Genomic DNA, 15,093 nt, shown 5'->3' with positions numbered 1-15,093 from the left:
ATATCAGGACTTACAGATCAAAATAATACAGAATTCTGACAAAGGTAAATACAGGGACAATTCTAACAGCTAGTATTGTTGTACTTTTGGTTTGTAATCCCACTTTTTGTTTTTCATATGATTTAAGAAACTAATGCATAAAAAACTATTCTTCATCTATATTTCTGGACACACAATACCTAAAGAGGTATTGTGATATCAATAACTGAGAGGGAGTGGGGATGGGGCTGTGTAGGAGCAGTTCTTATATGTTACTGAAGTTAAGCTGGTATAAATTCAAATTAGAATGTTATAACTTTAGGATGATAAATGTAATTCCCATGGTAACCACAAAGAAAATAGCTATGGGACATACCCAAAAGGAAACGAGGAAGGAATTAAAACATTTCATACAGAGTATTCAAACCACAGAGACAGAGAGTGGGGTGGTCGCTGGGGCTCGGGCAGAGAGATGGGGAGTTAGTGCTTCATGGGCTCAGGGTTTCAGTTTTATAAGATGAAAGCAGTTCTGGGAAAGATGGTTGGGATGGTTGCACAACAGTGTGAATGTACTTAATGCCCCTGAGCTGTACAATTAAAATGGTTAAAATGATAAACTATATATATATATATTTTACCACAATTTAAGAAAATAACTAATTTTAAAAGGTGTTGGAAAGGATGTGGACAAATTGGAAGCCTCATGCATTGCTGGTAAAATGTAAAATGGTGCAGCCATGGGGGAGAATAGTTTGGTGGTTCTTCAAAAAGCTAAACAGAGTCATCATACGACGCAGCAAATACACTCCTAGGTATACACCCAAGAGAACCAAAAACATGTTCACACAAAAACTTGTACATGAATGCTCATAGCAGCATTATTCATAAGAGCCAAAATGTAGAAACAATCCAAATGCCCATCTACTGATGAATGGATAAACAAATTGTAGCCTATCCCTACAACGGAATATTATTCAGCCATAAAAAGGAATGAAGTACTGATGCACACCATAACCTGGATGAACCTAGAAAATATTATTGTAAGTAAAAGAAGCTAGATACAAAAGGTCACATAGTGATGTTTCCATCCATATACATGAAATGTCCAGAACAGGAAAATCCACACAGAAAGTAGATTTTTGGTTGTTGGGGACTTGGGGGAAAAGGGAATGGGGAATGACCATTAACAGATAGAAATACTACTCAGTCATTAAAAAAAAAATGCCATTTGCAGCAACATGGATGGACCTGGACAATGTCATTCTAAGTGAAATAAGCCAGAAAGAGAAAGAAAAATACCATATGATATCACTTATATGTGGAATCTAAAAAAAAAAAAAAAGACAAACTTATTTACAAAACAGAAACAGACTCACAGACACAGAAAACAAACTTACGGTTACCCGGGAGGGAAGAGGGTGGGAAGGGATAAATTGGGAGTTTGAGATTTGCAGGTACTAACTACTATATATAAAATTGATAAACAGCAAGTTTATACTGTATAGCACAGGGAACTATATTCAATATCTTATAGTAACTTATGGTTAAAAAGAATATGAAAATGAATATATGTATGTTCATGTATGACTGAGTTATTGTGCTGTACACCAGAAACTGACACAACATTGTAAACTGACTATACTTCAATAAAAATGTATTTAAAGAAAGCCAGATACAGTATTTCTTTTTTCTGGTGACAAAAATGCTCTAGAATTAGATAGTGGTGACAGTTGCACAACATTGCGAATACACCAAAACCCAATGAATTGCATACTTTAAAAGGGCAAATTTTACATGAATGATATCTCAATTTTTAAAATGTAATTAACAAATTCCACTTGCAATACTCACGAACTTCATTGCACTCAGTCTGGTTCAGGCTCTTGGCATTGCAAAACTTCTGTAGTTCAAAGCTGTAATATAAGTTGGAGAAAGCCATCCCCAGGCAGTGGCCTGGAAGCAGTAGGAATGTGTGATCCAAGGAATCTGATACCGTTGTGTAGTCCAGTTCTGTGAGGGAAAAAGAAAAGATGGACTCTTTTTTCGGGAAGAAAAGGGCACATCCCCTAGCATCTCTCTGAACCCACCGTGCTGGTTTTTCCTATATAGAGGACCCGTTATCTGTATCTACTGCTGTATCTATCACTGCCTGTCACATTCTCAGGCCCCAATATCAGAAATCAGGTTCTCCCTGACTCCCAGTGTTCCCTCTTCCTCTTCAGCCCCCAAGCCATAAGTATTTTTCTTTTGCAACGCTTCTCAAATCTGTCAATTTACTCTTAATCCAATTGTTCATGTAGATGAATTGGAAGCAGGTTGGTGTGTTTGGGAAAACCAGCAAGAGCGTGTGTGCAGTATAGGATGCACATGTGGAAGCGGTGAATTTGAAGGCTGGAGGTTTACAGATGAGTTGGGGCCAGACAGGAGGGTCTGGTGGACTAGCTTCAGAGTTATATGAGTGTCATCTTATAAGTGGATAAGAACACAGTCCCTGCCCGGACAGTTTGTGGAGACAAAGCCATCATTATTTGCAGATGCTATACATTATCATGTCCCTGGAAAAGCCACAAGAATCTATCAGAGTACTTTAAGAAATAAAATACAGGTCATTAAATTGGCTAGTCATAAAATAAATATACAGAAACGGGGGCCTTTTAGAGGTTAGAGAAGCCAATTTTTAAGTTCATGTTGTACTGAAAAGTGAAGAAATGCCAGGCAGGGTTATAAAATAAACTGTGGTACATTTAAAATATTTTACAGGTTTATTTCTAACAAATAAACACGATCGTTCTACGAAATAAATATGCTACACATAAGCTAATTAATTTGTAAGAGAATTATTTCACAGTATGCTGCATGGGGAGTGGTCCAGTAATGGGACCATGTCTACAGTTCATAATGCAACTGAGCCACTGTGATGTATGATGAATTGAACTAGGATATGAGGTCTCCCAACCAACATTTTTTGGGCCAGAATTCCGAAACTGAGTTGCAGAGCCAGGGTCTACCCATGGGGCTTGAAGCGCAGTTTAGGGCACTACTCAGAGGCTGTGGTGGTCTACAGTCTCACTGAGGCCTGAGGCTCATGGTGCTGGTGACCAGACATTAGGTGCATCCTAGGAGACCGTAGCTCAGTAGGACACCTGCACAGGTGGCACACATGGCACTGAAAGAGGGGCACACTGGGGCACGTCCTCCTAGTTTTCCCTCTTTAGAATTCTAAATGTGGAAATCTAGCCTGGAGGCTGAGGTGGAGGGGCGAGGGGGAAACTATCAAAGCATTAGCACTGCAGATCCCGTGTGGAGTAGAAAGACTGAACCGCAAAATGAGGCTCATGAGCCCAGCCTAGGCATTAAGTCAGCCGCGTCTCTGCCCAGACCTACCCCTGCCCAGCAATGATCCTGGGCCCCTAAAAGAGGAGTGGTTGAAATCTGAGAGGGGACAACCCCCGTGGCCCAAGCTCACCCTAACCAGAATCAGACAAAATGTTCACCAATAGTACGTCTAATCAAAGGAACAGATATTTACAGCTCTTGCTTAGTTTCCTTCCTTCTCTCTAGATTCTATTCCACAGTTGGTTGAAGACTGAGGAGAGGTCACAAACCATCACTATGCAGCCCTCCAGTTGAACAGGCTTTTCTTTGCCACACTCCTGGGCTGGATTCACTCTTTTCTGGATCTCATACCTTCTTTATTGCTTTACTTTTTCATTTTGCTGGCCTATATCCTTAATTAAGTTTCCAAGAAAGTGACCTGGTGGGTAAAATTTCCATTTGCCCATCTGAAATTGTCTTTGTTCTGTCCCTCCACCTGACTGACAACTGAACTGAATGTAGAACTAGTTATCTTCTAACTAGTTTAGTGGTGTGGGTCTTTTTTCATTCAGTGTTGGACATCTGATGGATCCCTTCAGTCTTGAGGTTGGTTTTTTCAACTCTGGGAAATTTTCTTGCTTTATTTCTTCGCTAACTCCCTCTACTTCATTTCCTTTGTTTTCTCTTTCTGGCATGCTTATCAATTGAATACGGTAGCATCTCCTGGACTTGCTCTTACGTTACTTACCTTTTCTCTCCATTTCTCTATTTCTTTTATCTTTTTGCTCTACTTTCCGGGAGGTTAATTGCTTTCATTTTCCAACCCATCTGCTAAATTTTTATTTTGGCAATCAGCCCTTTCTTGTTCTCAAAGTTCTCCTCTTCATGGAATTTTGTTGTTTGATAGATGAAACCCTTTCCAGAATCTTTGTTTTGCTTGGTTTCATTTCCTGTATTTTTCTACTCCTGCTAGCTTTGTGTATGGAGGTATGGGGCAGGCCACATTTTAGGGCAACCAGGCAGGGGACTCTTTTGGAAGCAGGTTTGATTCATCAAGAGGAGGGATCTCTGACTGCTTCCGGGTGGGAAGTGGGAACAGAGACAGCTGGGATGGAACAGACTGTTTCTAGCCCAGCCTTCCCTCCCTTTCTCTGAGGTCTCAAGCTTTTCCAGGATTATGTCACTAAATTAGGTCCTTGCTCAGCCATTTCCTCTCTGAATGTACTTTAGCTGCCTCTTCATTGTAAATTCATAATTTTTATTTCTTTGCTATCATTTTAGTGGGGTCTTAGGAAAAAGAGAGTGCAGAATTAGCTTTCATAACTCTGTCTACTGTGGTGACAGCATTCTAATGAGGCCCCTAAGGCGTGTGTACAGGGCCCAAGGTCCAGTCTGTAATGGTTTTCTTTCTCAGGAAGTAGGGATGGGGCCCAAGAAGGCACTGGCATCCTTTTCCCCAGACCAGGTGGAGCTTCTTGCCATGTCCCATCCTTGCTCCCCAGTGACTCACCCGATTTCCACTTAGTGTTTAAGCTGGAAGATGCCTCCTGCTATGCAGAGGAAGGGCCTTGGTCCTTGTTATTGCAGCACAGGAAAGAAGAGAAGGAACAGCATGAAGCAATCTAAGAAGAAATGAATCCTAGGTAAGCCAAAGGATCCAGAGAGAATGTCCAGAGAGTAAAGTGCTAGCTTGGTCATCAGTTATCTTCTCAAAAAGCTGCGCTCCCATCAGGGCCCTCAGTGTCCTTGGACTTTCAGGTGCTTGTCCCTCTGGAGTGGGTTGGGTGGCAGAGGAGAGTAGGAAAGAAGGAAGACTTTCCCCGGAGATGAGGGTAGCATTTCTCAGAATGATCCCCTGGACCATCTGTGTCGGAATCACACGGGCTATGTCTTTAAGTGCTGATGCATCAGTCTCGGGGACACGCTGCACCTGAGAACTGCTGGGTTCAGACTCCCTCAGGACAGTCCTCTGTGAGTCCCCATTCCTTTGCCTGCAGTGCATTTTCTGTTCTATTTCAATCATAAAGTCAAAACACTGTCACTTTTCTGATCCTCTCAGATGAAAGTAATTCTGAAATTCCACAGGTGGTATGAATGAGAACTAGAAAAGGCACCACAGACTCTGAGACCAGTGAAATACATTCCGAATAGATAAGAATACATACATGTAATGTCCTGTAAGAGACAACGACTCCTAAGGTGACAGCAGAGGAAGCTGTCAACGTAGTTTTAAACAAAACAAAACACCCAACGAAACCCAAAAGTCAATTTAAAGGAGGTGGTCAGCATGAAAGTAAATGAACAAGAGCATTACAGAGGTAAAGCATGCTCAAGAGCATCCAGCCCTGACCCAGAGAGAGATGGCAGCACAGACAGGAAGGCATCAGTTTTAAACACGTGGTGTGAACGATGGCTCACTCCGCAGCTTCTTTTACTCCAATTACAAGTCACCAAGCAGCCTTCGTCCAACCCTGGCTTATTATTAGCTTCTTTTAAACTGAGGAATAAGTTATTTCAGTGAAATGCATGATCATAAGTAGATAGTTTTTTGAATTTTGCTAATATTTATGCCTAAGTAAGCAACACCTTGTTCAAGATACCGAATGTTTGCATCACTGCAGAAAGTGCCCTAAGGCCTCTATTTAGTGGAGCCCTTCCCCCGGCTCTGAGGCAAGTGCTTCCTGGCTCAGAGTGTGCCTCTTCCGCACAGCACCATGTTTTGACATCTGTCCTCACTGCTGCATGCGGTGAATGTCTGTTCCCTTTACGGTGCTGAGCATACTCCACTGATGAATATAACTGCTGTATGTCTCTGTCCTCTCGGAGATGCATATCTGGGATGTGGATGGTTTGTGGCTCTACAGACAACAGCCGCCGAGAAGAGCCTCACACAGGCCCCGGGCAGACACACGCTTTCACGGGTACAACTTCTGTGCTGCTGGGGGGAGGGTTACAGCTGCGTGATGTGTGGATGGTCCTCACCTTTTTCACTTGTGACTGCGACGAGGACAAGGGGGCTGATGCTCAAGAAGGTGAGCGTGATGATGAGCTTAACATAGGCGCTGCCCGAGTTGTCAAAGCAGAAGCTGGTCAAGTAGATGAAGGGGATGATAGCCCAGCCATAGAGCATTAGCATCAAGAAAACAGCCAGGATGTTTTCCTCATGTGTAAAAGCCTCTTCATTGTAGTACAAAAACACCACCTTAGGAAAGGGGGGTAGAATTTGCAAAAGTGTCACTGAGAGTCAATCCTAAGCATTTTAGAGAAAGAAAACGATAATCTCAGTTTTAAAAGTAAGGTAAATAAGGTGTTAGAAGTACTCCACAGGCAACTCCCTTCACTGACTAGTGCCAATAGTGCAGCAACAGCTGGCTCTGCCCCTGGAAATCAGCGTGGTGAGATCAAGGCCTCAGAGACGTTTACAAAACACAGAAGCAGAACAAAGGAGGACGTGATCCACTCTGCATAAATGATCAGGGAACCTCAAGCTGCACACCTCAGTCACCACCAAACACTTGCACCCCTCAGTGCCCTGGTGAGCTATTCCTGGACTATAAACACATGTCCCCAAGGCACTGTCTTTAGCTAGCTTGGGGCATCAGTTCTGGGAAAGCCATAAATTAGAGACCCTAGAGCAGGCCCCTCTGCTCCTAAGGATGCTGGGACCTGAATCATCTTTTATTGAGGGTCAGTGATGAGCGTGCTTTCACACCCTGTGTTGCCAATCAGGGGCTGAGCTGCCAGCCTGGACTCTTGGTCCGGTTCTGGGTCTTCACAGAGTCCCCTGTGCCTTGCAGGGGAAGGGCACCAGCACCACACTGCCCTCACCAGCAGCAGCAGAGTGGCAATGAGGAAGGAGATGAGGTCCCAGAGCAGAGCGGAGAGCCAGAAAGTAGCCACGTAAACTCCACCGATGAACTGGACGTGCTTGGCCTTGATGGATCTCTCTTTGACTATCAAGATGGAGAAAGAGCTAGACAAGAAAGCTATTCCAAAAAGCAAGCTGATAACAAGATAATGTCCTTTAGGGCCCCTGTAGAAGACAAGATACGAGGAGAGAGGTAGCGGTTTAAGTGCAACTGCTGACAGCAACCATCTTCCAAAATAACAATTTGTAATTAAAACAAGAAACAAAAAAAGGAAGACATGGAAGGTTAAGGGAGCAGCACTGCAGTGAGGAGGGAGGAAAAGCTGCACATACTCATAGAAGATATTCTCTGAGGTCTCCAAGCGTGACTGAGGTTGAGAGTGGTTGAATACCGTAATCAAAGCCCTGGCACCAGAAAGCAACTTGGAGAGAACGTTGTCCACCAGGGCCAGTGCCAGGGCAGAGGAATGGTAGGACTGGTTGTTGAACACCGCTGTCACTATGGTGTGGTTCCCCATGTCTTCGAAGGAAGCTGCCACTATGTAGTTCTGATCAAAGACCTTGGGTTCCTCCTCGGATTTGTTTAAGAGGAACGTCTCCACGTTTAAGAGGAAACTAGAAGAGAGCAGAACATTCACATCAGGCCCAACAGGGCAGAGAGGACCTGCCTTTGGCCTCCCCTCACCCCTGGTCCTCCTGGGTCTCTATCTCATCACCAAGCCCCGCTCACATCCAGAAGTGGGCTCCTCCTGACATGAGCGTGCCCTCGATTGCAGTGATCCCATTTGCCCACAGGGTTGCCTCCTGCCCTAGCCCCATGGCTCAAAGAAAGTTTTCCTTTCTTTGACTGGAGCAGTAAAAAAAAAAGTCTTGTCCAGCCATCTTTTAAATCTCTCTCAGCTTTGTCTACTCCCCTCCTCCCCATGGCCTTGATGTAGTCCAGGCCCCACCACCTTTGTCTGGACTAATGGAGCTCCTTGCTTCCTATCCAGTCCCTCCAGTCTCTGCATGAGAGGACATATCTGATCATATTGCACCCACCCAATAACTTCGAGTGACTCCCCATTGCTCTTGGGATAAAGCCAGATGCCTGCACATGACCTACAGTGCCTGATGACTATCCAAACTCAGCTTCCTGTCTTTAAGTTCTAGCCATGCCTAAGGACTCACCATTCCCCATGTTTACAAATGCTCTTCTCGTGGTTTGGAATGTTCTTTGGGTTATCTTCCCCTACTACAGGTCAATTCCTGTTCATACCTTAGGCTCTTATCTCGGAAGTATCCTCTGCCCCTCTAAGGCTGAGATGTGTCTGTGTGATCACCACTTACTGTTCCTTTGCATTGTAACTAATGTCACTTTTCCATATGACCTCTGGGCTAGACGCTCATTAAGGACTGGTAATAATATTGTTCATCACAGTACTTCCAGCACACAGTGCCAGGTAAGATATATGACCCACCTAGAATTCTGGAATTTTTAGTGCTGGAAGGGACCCTCAATCATAGCAACGACAACACTGAGAATTGTATCACCAACTGAAGATTACTGAGCGCCAGTGTTACAGTGTGCAACGCCCGTGATAGGCACTCCCTCGTGGAAGCCTCCGAGGACAATGTGAGGCAAGTTTTATTATTCTCTCCATTTTGCAAGGGAGAGGCAGGGTACTGCAATTCCAACTATTTTGCTACAGGATATTCTGCATTTCATCACTTTACTAAAAAACTTTCTTAAAATTTTTAATTTAAAATAACACATGAACAGTTTTTATGGCTGAGTAGTATTCCATTGTATAAATATACCACATCTTCTTTATCCAGTCACCTGTTGATGGACATTTAGGCTGTTTCCATCTTTCGGCTATTGTAAATAGTGCTGCTATGAACATTGGGGTGCAGGTGTCATCCTGAAGTAGATTTCCTTCTGGATACAAGCCCAGGAGTGGGATTCCTGGGTCATATGGTAAGTCTATTCCTAGTCTTTTGAGGAATCTCCACACTGTTTTGCAGCAACATGGATGCTCCTGGAGAATGTCATTCTAAGTGAAGTAAGCCAGAAAGAGAAAGAAAAATACCATATGAGATCGCTCATATGTGGAATCTAAAAAACAAAAACAAAAACAAACAAACAAACAAAAACAAAGCGTAAATACAGGACAGAAATAGACTCACAGACAGAGAATACAGACTTGTGGTTACCAGGGGGGTGGAGGGTGGGAAGGAATAGACTGGGATTTCAAAATTGTAGAATAGATAAACAAGATTACACTGTATAGTACAGGGAAATATACACAAAATGTTATGATAACTCACAGAGAAAAAAATGTGACAATGAGTGTGTATATGTCCATGAATGACTGAAAAATTGTGCTGAACACTGGAATTTGACACAACATTGTAAAATGATTATAAACCAATAAAAAATGTTTAAAAAAAACAAATAAACAAAATAACACATGAACATAATTTTAAAAATCAAATAATTATATGAAAATTATAATGAGAAGTAGCAGTGCTGTGGCCTACCCTTCACCATCCCTGGTAACTGCTCACCAGAGGCAGCTACTTTGAAATCTTCTAGTTGGTATTTCTCCAGACTGCTAGATACCCCATTTCTCTATTGACATCCTATCACGGAAGCAAGGATTTTGTTCTCTTATGACTATGCCCAGCCTCTCTGGTCTTCCCCTCCCATCTCCTCCCTCTAGGGTTGTATTATAAATTTGGTTAAATCAACAGTCTGTTTTGACATTACTATGACAAAGTAAAAATTATTCACAGCTGAATCAAGCAGTATATTATGACAGGTTTCTTTTTTGGTACAGCCTTCCTCCCCTGAAGTTAATAACGTTCTCCTTTTCTCATTTGCTTAGTTTTATCCACGTCTATCACCAAGTCATCCACACACTCCCTTGATAGAAGTGTAACTCTCTTTTCAGTACATTCGAATATATTAGGAAATGTATCAGTTTCTTTTGTGGACATGTTCTAATCCCTAGAAAGACACAACTTGGTTTCATTTCTAGAAACTCTCCCTTTCCTGCCATTTGGGTTTTGAAAGATATTTTTCTGAGACTTTTGGCCATTCACTCTGACTTTAGGGAGCATCAGGTGGCCTGGAAGCACATGGCTTCACTGCAGGGAGCAATGGACCTGCTTCCTGCCCCATTCACCTTGCCTGGGACTTACTTAGCAGCTTCAGAGGAATCTGTTCTTCAGCCACAAGCATATCTGTAAAATGTTCTGAAAGCTGAGGACCCAGCCTGGAATTTGGAGAAATAAACAATGGAACAATAGTTTGAACATATGATTTTAGGGTCAGCTCCAATGGGACATTTTCCACACTTGTTTTGAAGTTGAGGAGTGAGAGGCTGAGCATAATGATCACCAGAGGCACCAGGATCTGTATCGACAGCATCATCATCCAGTTGCACCAGGAATATGTAACCCTTTTCAAGAGCATGGCATAGAACTGTTGGCAAAGAAGCCTGAACTACAATTTAAAAAAAGGGAGATCCACCATTAACATGGTCATAGATAGGAGCTGGCTGGCAGTTAAGTGGCTAAATGTCTAACAATTTGATTATGTTCAAAATTGCTTCAAATTAAAATTCATTGACCTAATTATTTGACTAACAGTTAATGGCAGAAAAAGAAGGCACATATTGGAAAGAGTCCGGAAGAGAAGCCTAAACAGAAACCAAATATAAGTATGATACAATTGTTTTTTACCTACCAGATTGGCAAAAATTTTAAGTTGATGAGGATATGGAGGAATGCCACTGCTGGTGTTTTAATTTGGTATAACGTTTTTAGAAAACAAATTGGCTGGATGAATAAAATTATTCTGATATTCACATAGTCTTCAACCTAGAAATTCCACTTCTATTAATGGATCCTATAGGCACACTTGTGTAATACGCAGGACCCATGCACAAAGATATCCCTGTGGCATTGACAGTAAATGTCGAAGTGTCTACTCACATGTACTGAGATCCCAAGATCTAGTTTTGGACCTAGAGGTGGGAGACTGTGGCGTCAGCACCGAGCTCCCACTCAGCTTTTCTGTGGTACTGCATTAGCTGGGACAGGCCAGGGCACCTTCAAGCCTCAGGTGCTAGTGCTCCCTGTTCCCAGAATATCAAAAAAATCCGTGGAAGTCTCTACCAAACAACTCCCCAAGTTTCCTACATTTGACATGATGGAGGCTTCATTCACCTCAAGCATTCGTCAAAAGGCCCTGCTATCAACCTGTCTGAGGTGGCGCCGTGAGAAATACTTCCTGGGAATAATCAGGAGCTGTTTCCAACGGTAAAGTTGGCCGGGTGGAGGCTGGATAGACGCTTGCTGGGGGCTGGAGAAGAGCCTGCTGTTCAGGACAGGCGGCTGGCCTAGATGACCCCCTAGACTCTTTCCAACTCAGAGGCTCCATGGATGGCTGCTTCCTCTTGACTATGTGATTCATAATTATAAAACAGTGAGATTAATCTCTTCACTAATCTGCGAAAACCAGCTTCATTATTTTGTAGCAATAACTTATAGATAGCTAAATCAATATCACTATATAAAATGCATGTCAATATTCTTTTTTTTTAGCATTAAAAGAATATTACCGGTTGCCCATGTATTTATTTTATAAGGATATATTTTTAAAAGTTTAAATTCCAAGTGGTACAATACATGATTTGTTTCACAGTGAAAGATTTAAAAGAATTAAATGTGCTTTTTGGCCAGTAGATTTAGTGCATTTATTCTTTCTTCTTCCTGGTGAAAGGAATGGCCAAGATCTTTTACTATGATTCTGGTCAGAAAACACCAGCATTCTGCCTTTGAACTGGAGCAAAGAGCATGGTTTTTGCTGAAACCCGACAGAGCCAGTCTTTAATGCCAAAAATCTGCATATTTTTTCTTAAGTCCCTATTAAAGAATGGTATACACTTATAACTGAATAGTATCATGATTCCAAGAATGAACCAAAAATCTGCTTTCTTGCATGCTTTGAAACATTTGCTCACCCCAGTGTTTGGTTGGATTGCCAGGCTGGACCCTATGGAGAAGATCCTTGAATGAAGACGTTTAATTCTGCTAGCGGGAACTCTGCTAACCACTGGCTGAGAATGGAAGGCGGGAAGCTTGATGACTTGCATATCTGTACTGGAATCTACCAACTTAATAACCCTAAGCCAAATGAAAAGCAAAAAGAAATACAAATTCTCAAAATCATAATACATTTCATTTTGTTTGGATTTAAAGAATGAAAGTCATGTAAGATTTGAAAAAAAAATAAGAATAATGAGGGAAAAAAGAGCTGCACCAAGATTATATACTGCTAGCAAGTATATAATGGCTAGAAATTTCTTAAATAGGCAACTGAGTAAGAACTGAACTAACTGACCAATGGCTTTTCCATATAACTGGGGCAATACTAGCATAAGTAGATTTCACTATTTTCCTTAAAATATACCACATGCAAATTAAAACAAAAGTAAAATATTGCTTGATATCTATTTTGTGAGCAAAACTGTAAATTATAAAATGCAGCATTGCTGACACTCCAGCCCAAGGGTTGGTAAATGAAGGCCAGTGGGCCAAATTCAGCCCAACATCTTGCTTTTGTATGGCCCTGAGCTCTGAAAGGATTTTACATTTTTAAATGGTTACCTGTTAGATGGTTATCGAAATGCCTACATAATATCCTTATTTTTTTTAATGGCGGTACTAGGAATTGAACCCAGGACCTCTGCATGCTAAGCATGAACTTTACTACTGAGCTATACACCCCACCCCCAATAACACCCGTGATTATGCTGCTATGAAGCCTACATCACCTGAAGTATTTACTATCTGGCCCTTTAAGAAAAAGTTTGCCAAACCCCTCTCAAGGCAAAAAGATATATTCATTGCTGGCAGCAGACTGTCAGGTCAAGAAACATATTTTTATCCATAGCCTTTGAGCCAGTTATTCTATTGCTGGGAATTTGTCACAACAATATCCAGTAAACTGTGGCTCATTTCCCCTCCAGTACAGTGCTGTAAAAGAGAGTGTACTAATTGTTATTTATTGCTGTGACACAGATTATCCCAAAATTTAGCATCTTAAAACAACAGTAAACATTTATTATCTCACACATTTTCTGAGGGTCAGGAATTTGGGACTGGCTTAGCTAGGTGGTTCTGTCTCAAGGTCTCTCATGAGATTGCAGTCAAGCTGTCGACCAGGTTGCAGTGTGGTCTGAAGGCTGGACTAGGGCAGGAGGATCACCTTCCAAGATGGTGTCCTTATATGGCAGTGGGCAGGAGGCAGTGGCATTATGTTAACGGACGGACTATTAGAAAGCACCAAAAGATAGGGGCTGGTTGCCAGGAGAACCAAGTGATTAGAAGGTTGAAACTTCTGAGCACTTTCACCCTATTCCCCCACTCCTATCCCCAACTCTGGCAACCATAAATCTAGTCTTTGTTTCTATGAGTTTTTGTTGTTGTTGCTGTTGTTTTAGATTCAACACATAAGTAAGATCATACAGTGTTTATCTTTCTCTCTCTGACTTATTTCACTGAGCATACTGCCTTCAACGCCCATCCATGTTTGCTGCAAATGGCAGGGTTTCCTTTTTTTTAAAGTAGTATATGTGTGTGTGTGTGTGTTTATCAATCACATTTTCTTTATTCATTCATCTGTTGGACACTTAGGTTGTTTCCATAACTTGGCCAATGTAAATAATGCTACAATGAACATGAGGGTGCAGATATCTCTCTGAGGTAGTAATTCCATTTCCTTTGGATATATACCCATAAACAGAATTGCTGGATCATATGGTAGTTCAATTTTTAATTTTTTGAGGAACCTCCAATATTGCTTTCCATAGTGGCTGCACCAATTTACATTCCCACCAACAAAGCACAAGTGTTCCCTTTTTTCCACATCCTTGCCAACACTTATCTTATCTCTTTGATGACAGCCATTCTAACAGGTGTGAAGTGATATCTCATTGTGGTTTTGATCTGCATTTCTGTAATAATTAGTGATGTTGAATATAGAACATTTTTGTATCTGTTGGACATCTGAATATCTTCTTTGGAAAAATGTCTGCTCAGGCCCTTTGTCCGTTTACAAATCGGATTTTTTTTTTTTTTTTTTTGCTATTGAGTTGTATGAATTCTTTATATATTTTGGGTATTAGCCCCTTATCAGACATGTGGTTGCAAATACTTTCTCCTATTAAGTAGGTTGCCTTTTCATTTTCTTGAGCATTTCTTTTGCTCTGCAGAAGTTTTTATTTTGATGTAGCCTCACTTGTTTATTTTTGCTTTTGTTGCTTGTGTTAATCTCCTCCCCTTGATTATGAGCTAAACCTAATGACTAACTTCTAATGAACAGAATATGGCAAAACTGATAAAATGACACTTCCAAGATTAGATTACAAAACGACTATAGCTTCCACCTCCGTCATGTTCTCTCTCTTTATCTCTTTCTCTGATCATTCTCTATCAGGAAGCCAGTTGCCATATCACAAAGCCACTCCAGCAACCTGGGAAGAGTCTTACGTGGTGAGGAACTGACGCCAGCCAACAACAATAGGAGTAAGCTTGGCAGTGGATCCTCCCCAAGCTGAGCCTTCAAAGGCTACAGCCCTGGCTCACAGCTTGACTACAACCACCTTGCAAGAGACATTCAGCCAGAACGACCCATCTACTTGCTCCTGGACTCCTGATCCACAGAAACTGTGAGGTAATAAATGTTTGTTGTTTCAAGGCTGCTAAATTTTAGGGTCATTTGTTATGTAGCAACATATAATGAATACAAGTCACACACAAAAAATGAGTATAATGGATGAGACATGTGAAAGGTAAAAATCATGTATAAATAGTAGTCCCAGGAAGAATGGAAAGAGAGGATGAATCTGAAGAGAGACTGGTTGAGAATTTTCCAAAAC

The 15,093-nt window shown here is 41.7% G+C and overlaps 1 protein-coding gene across 1 annotated transcript in view; it reads right to left on the bottom strand.

Annotated features, from left to right (window-relative positions):
• Positions 1–15,093, bottom strand: part of LOC105099778 (ATP-binding cassette sub-family A member 17-like) — a 74,085-nt gene that overhangs the window by 14,156 nt on the left and 44,836 nt on the right. The window contains 6 exon segments of the mRNA XM_031447561.2: positions 1,831–1,989; positions 6,277–6,496; positions 7,123–7,327; positions 7,496–7,777; positions 10,357–10,652; positions 12,175–12,337. Coding sequence (XP_031303421.2) covers positions 1,831–1,989; positions 6,277–6,496; positions 7,123–7,327; positions 7,496–7,777; positions 10,357–10,652; positions 12,175–12,337 — 1,325 coding nt within the window.

This window comes from Camelus dromedarius, chromosome 24 (genome assembly GCF_036321535.1).
Source record: "Camelus dromedarius isolate mCamDro1 chromosome 24, mCamDro1.pat, whole genome shotgun sequence".
Taxonomy (NCBI): Eukaryota; Metazoa; Chordata; class Mammalia; order Artiodactyla; family Camelidae; genus Camelus; species Camelus dromedarius.
This window is presented reverse-complemented; position numbering and strand designations above follow the sequence as displayed.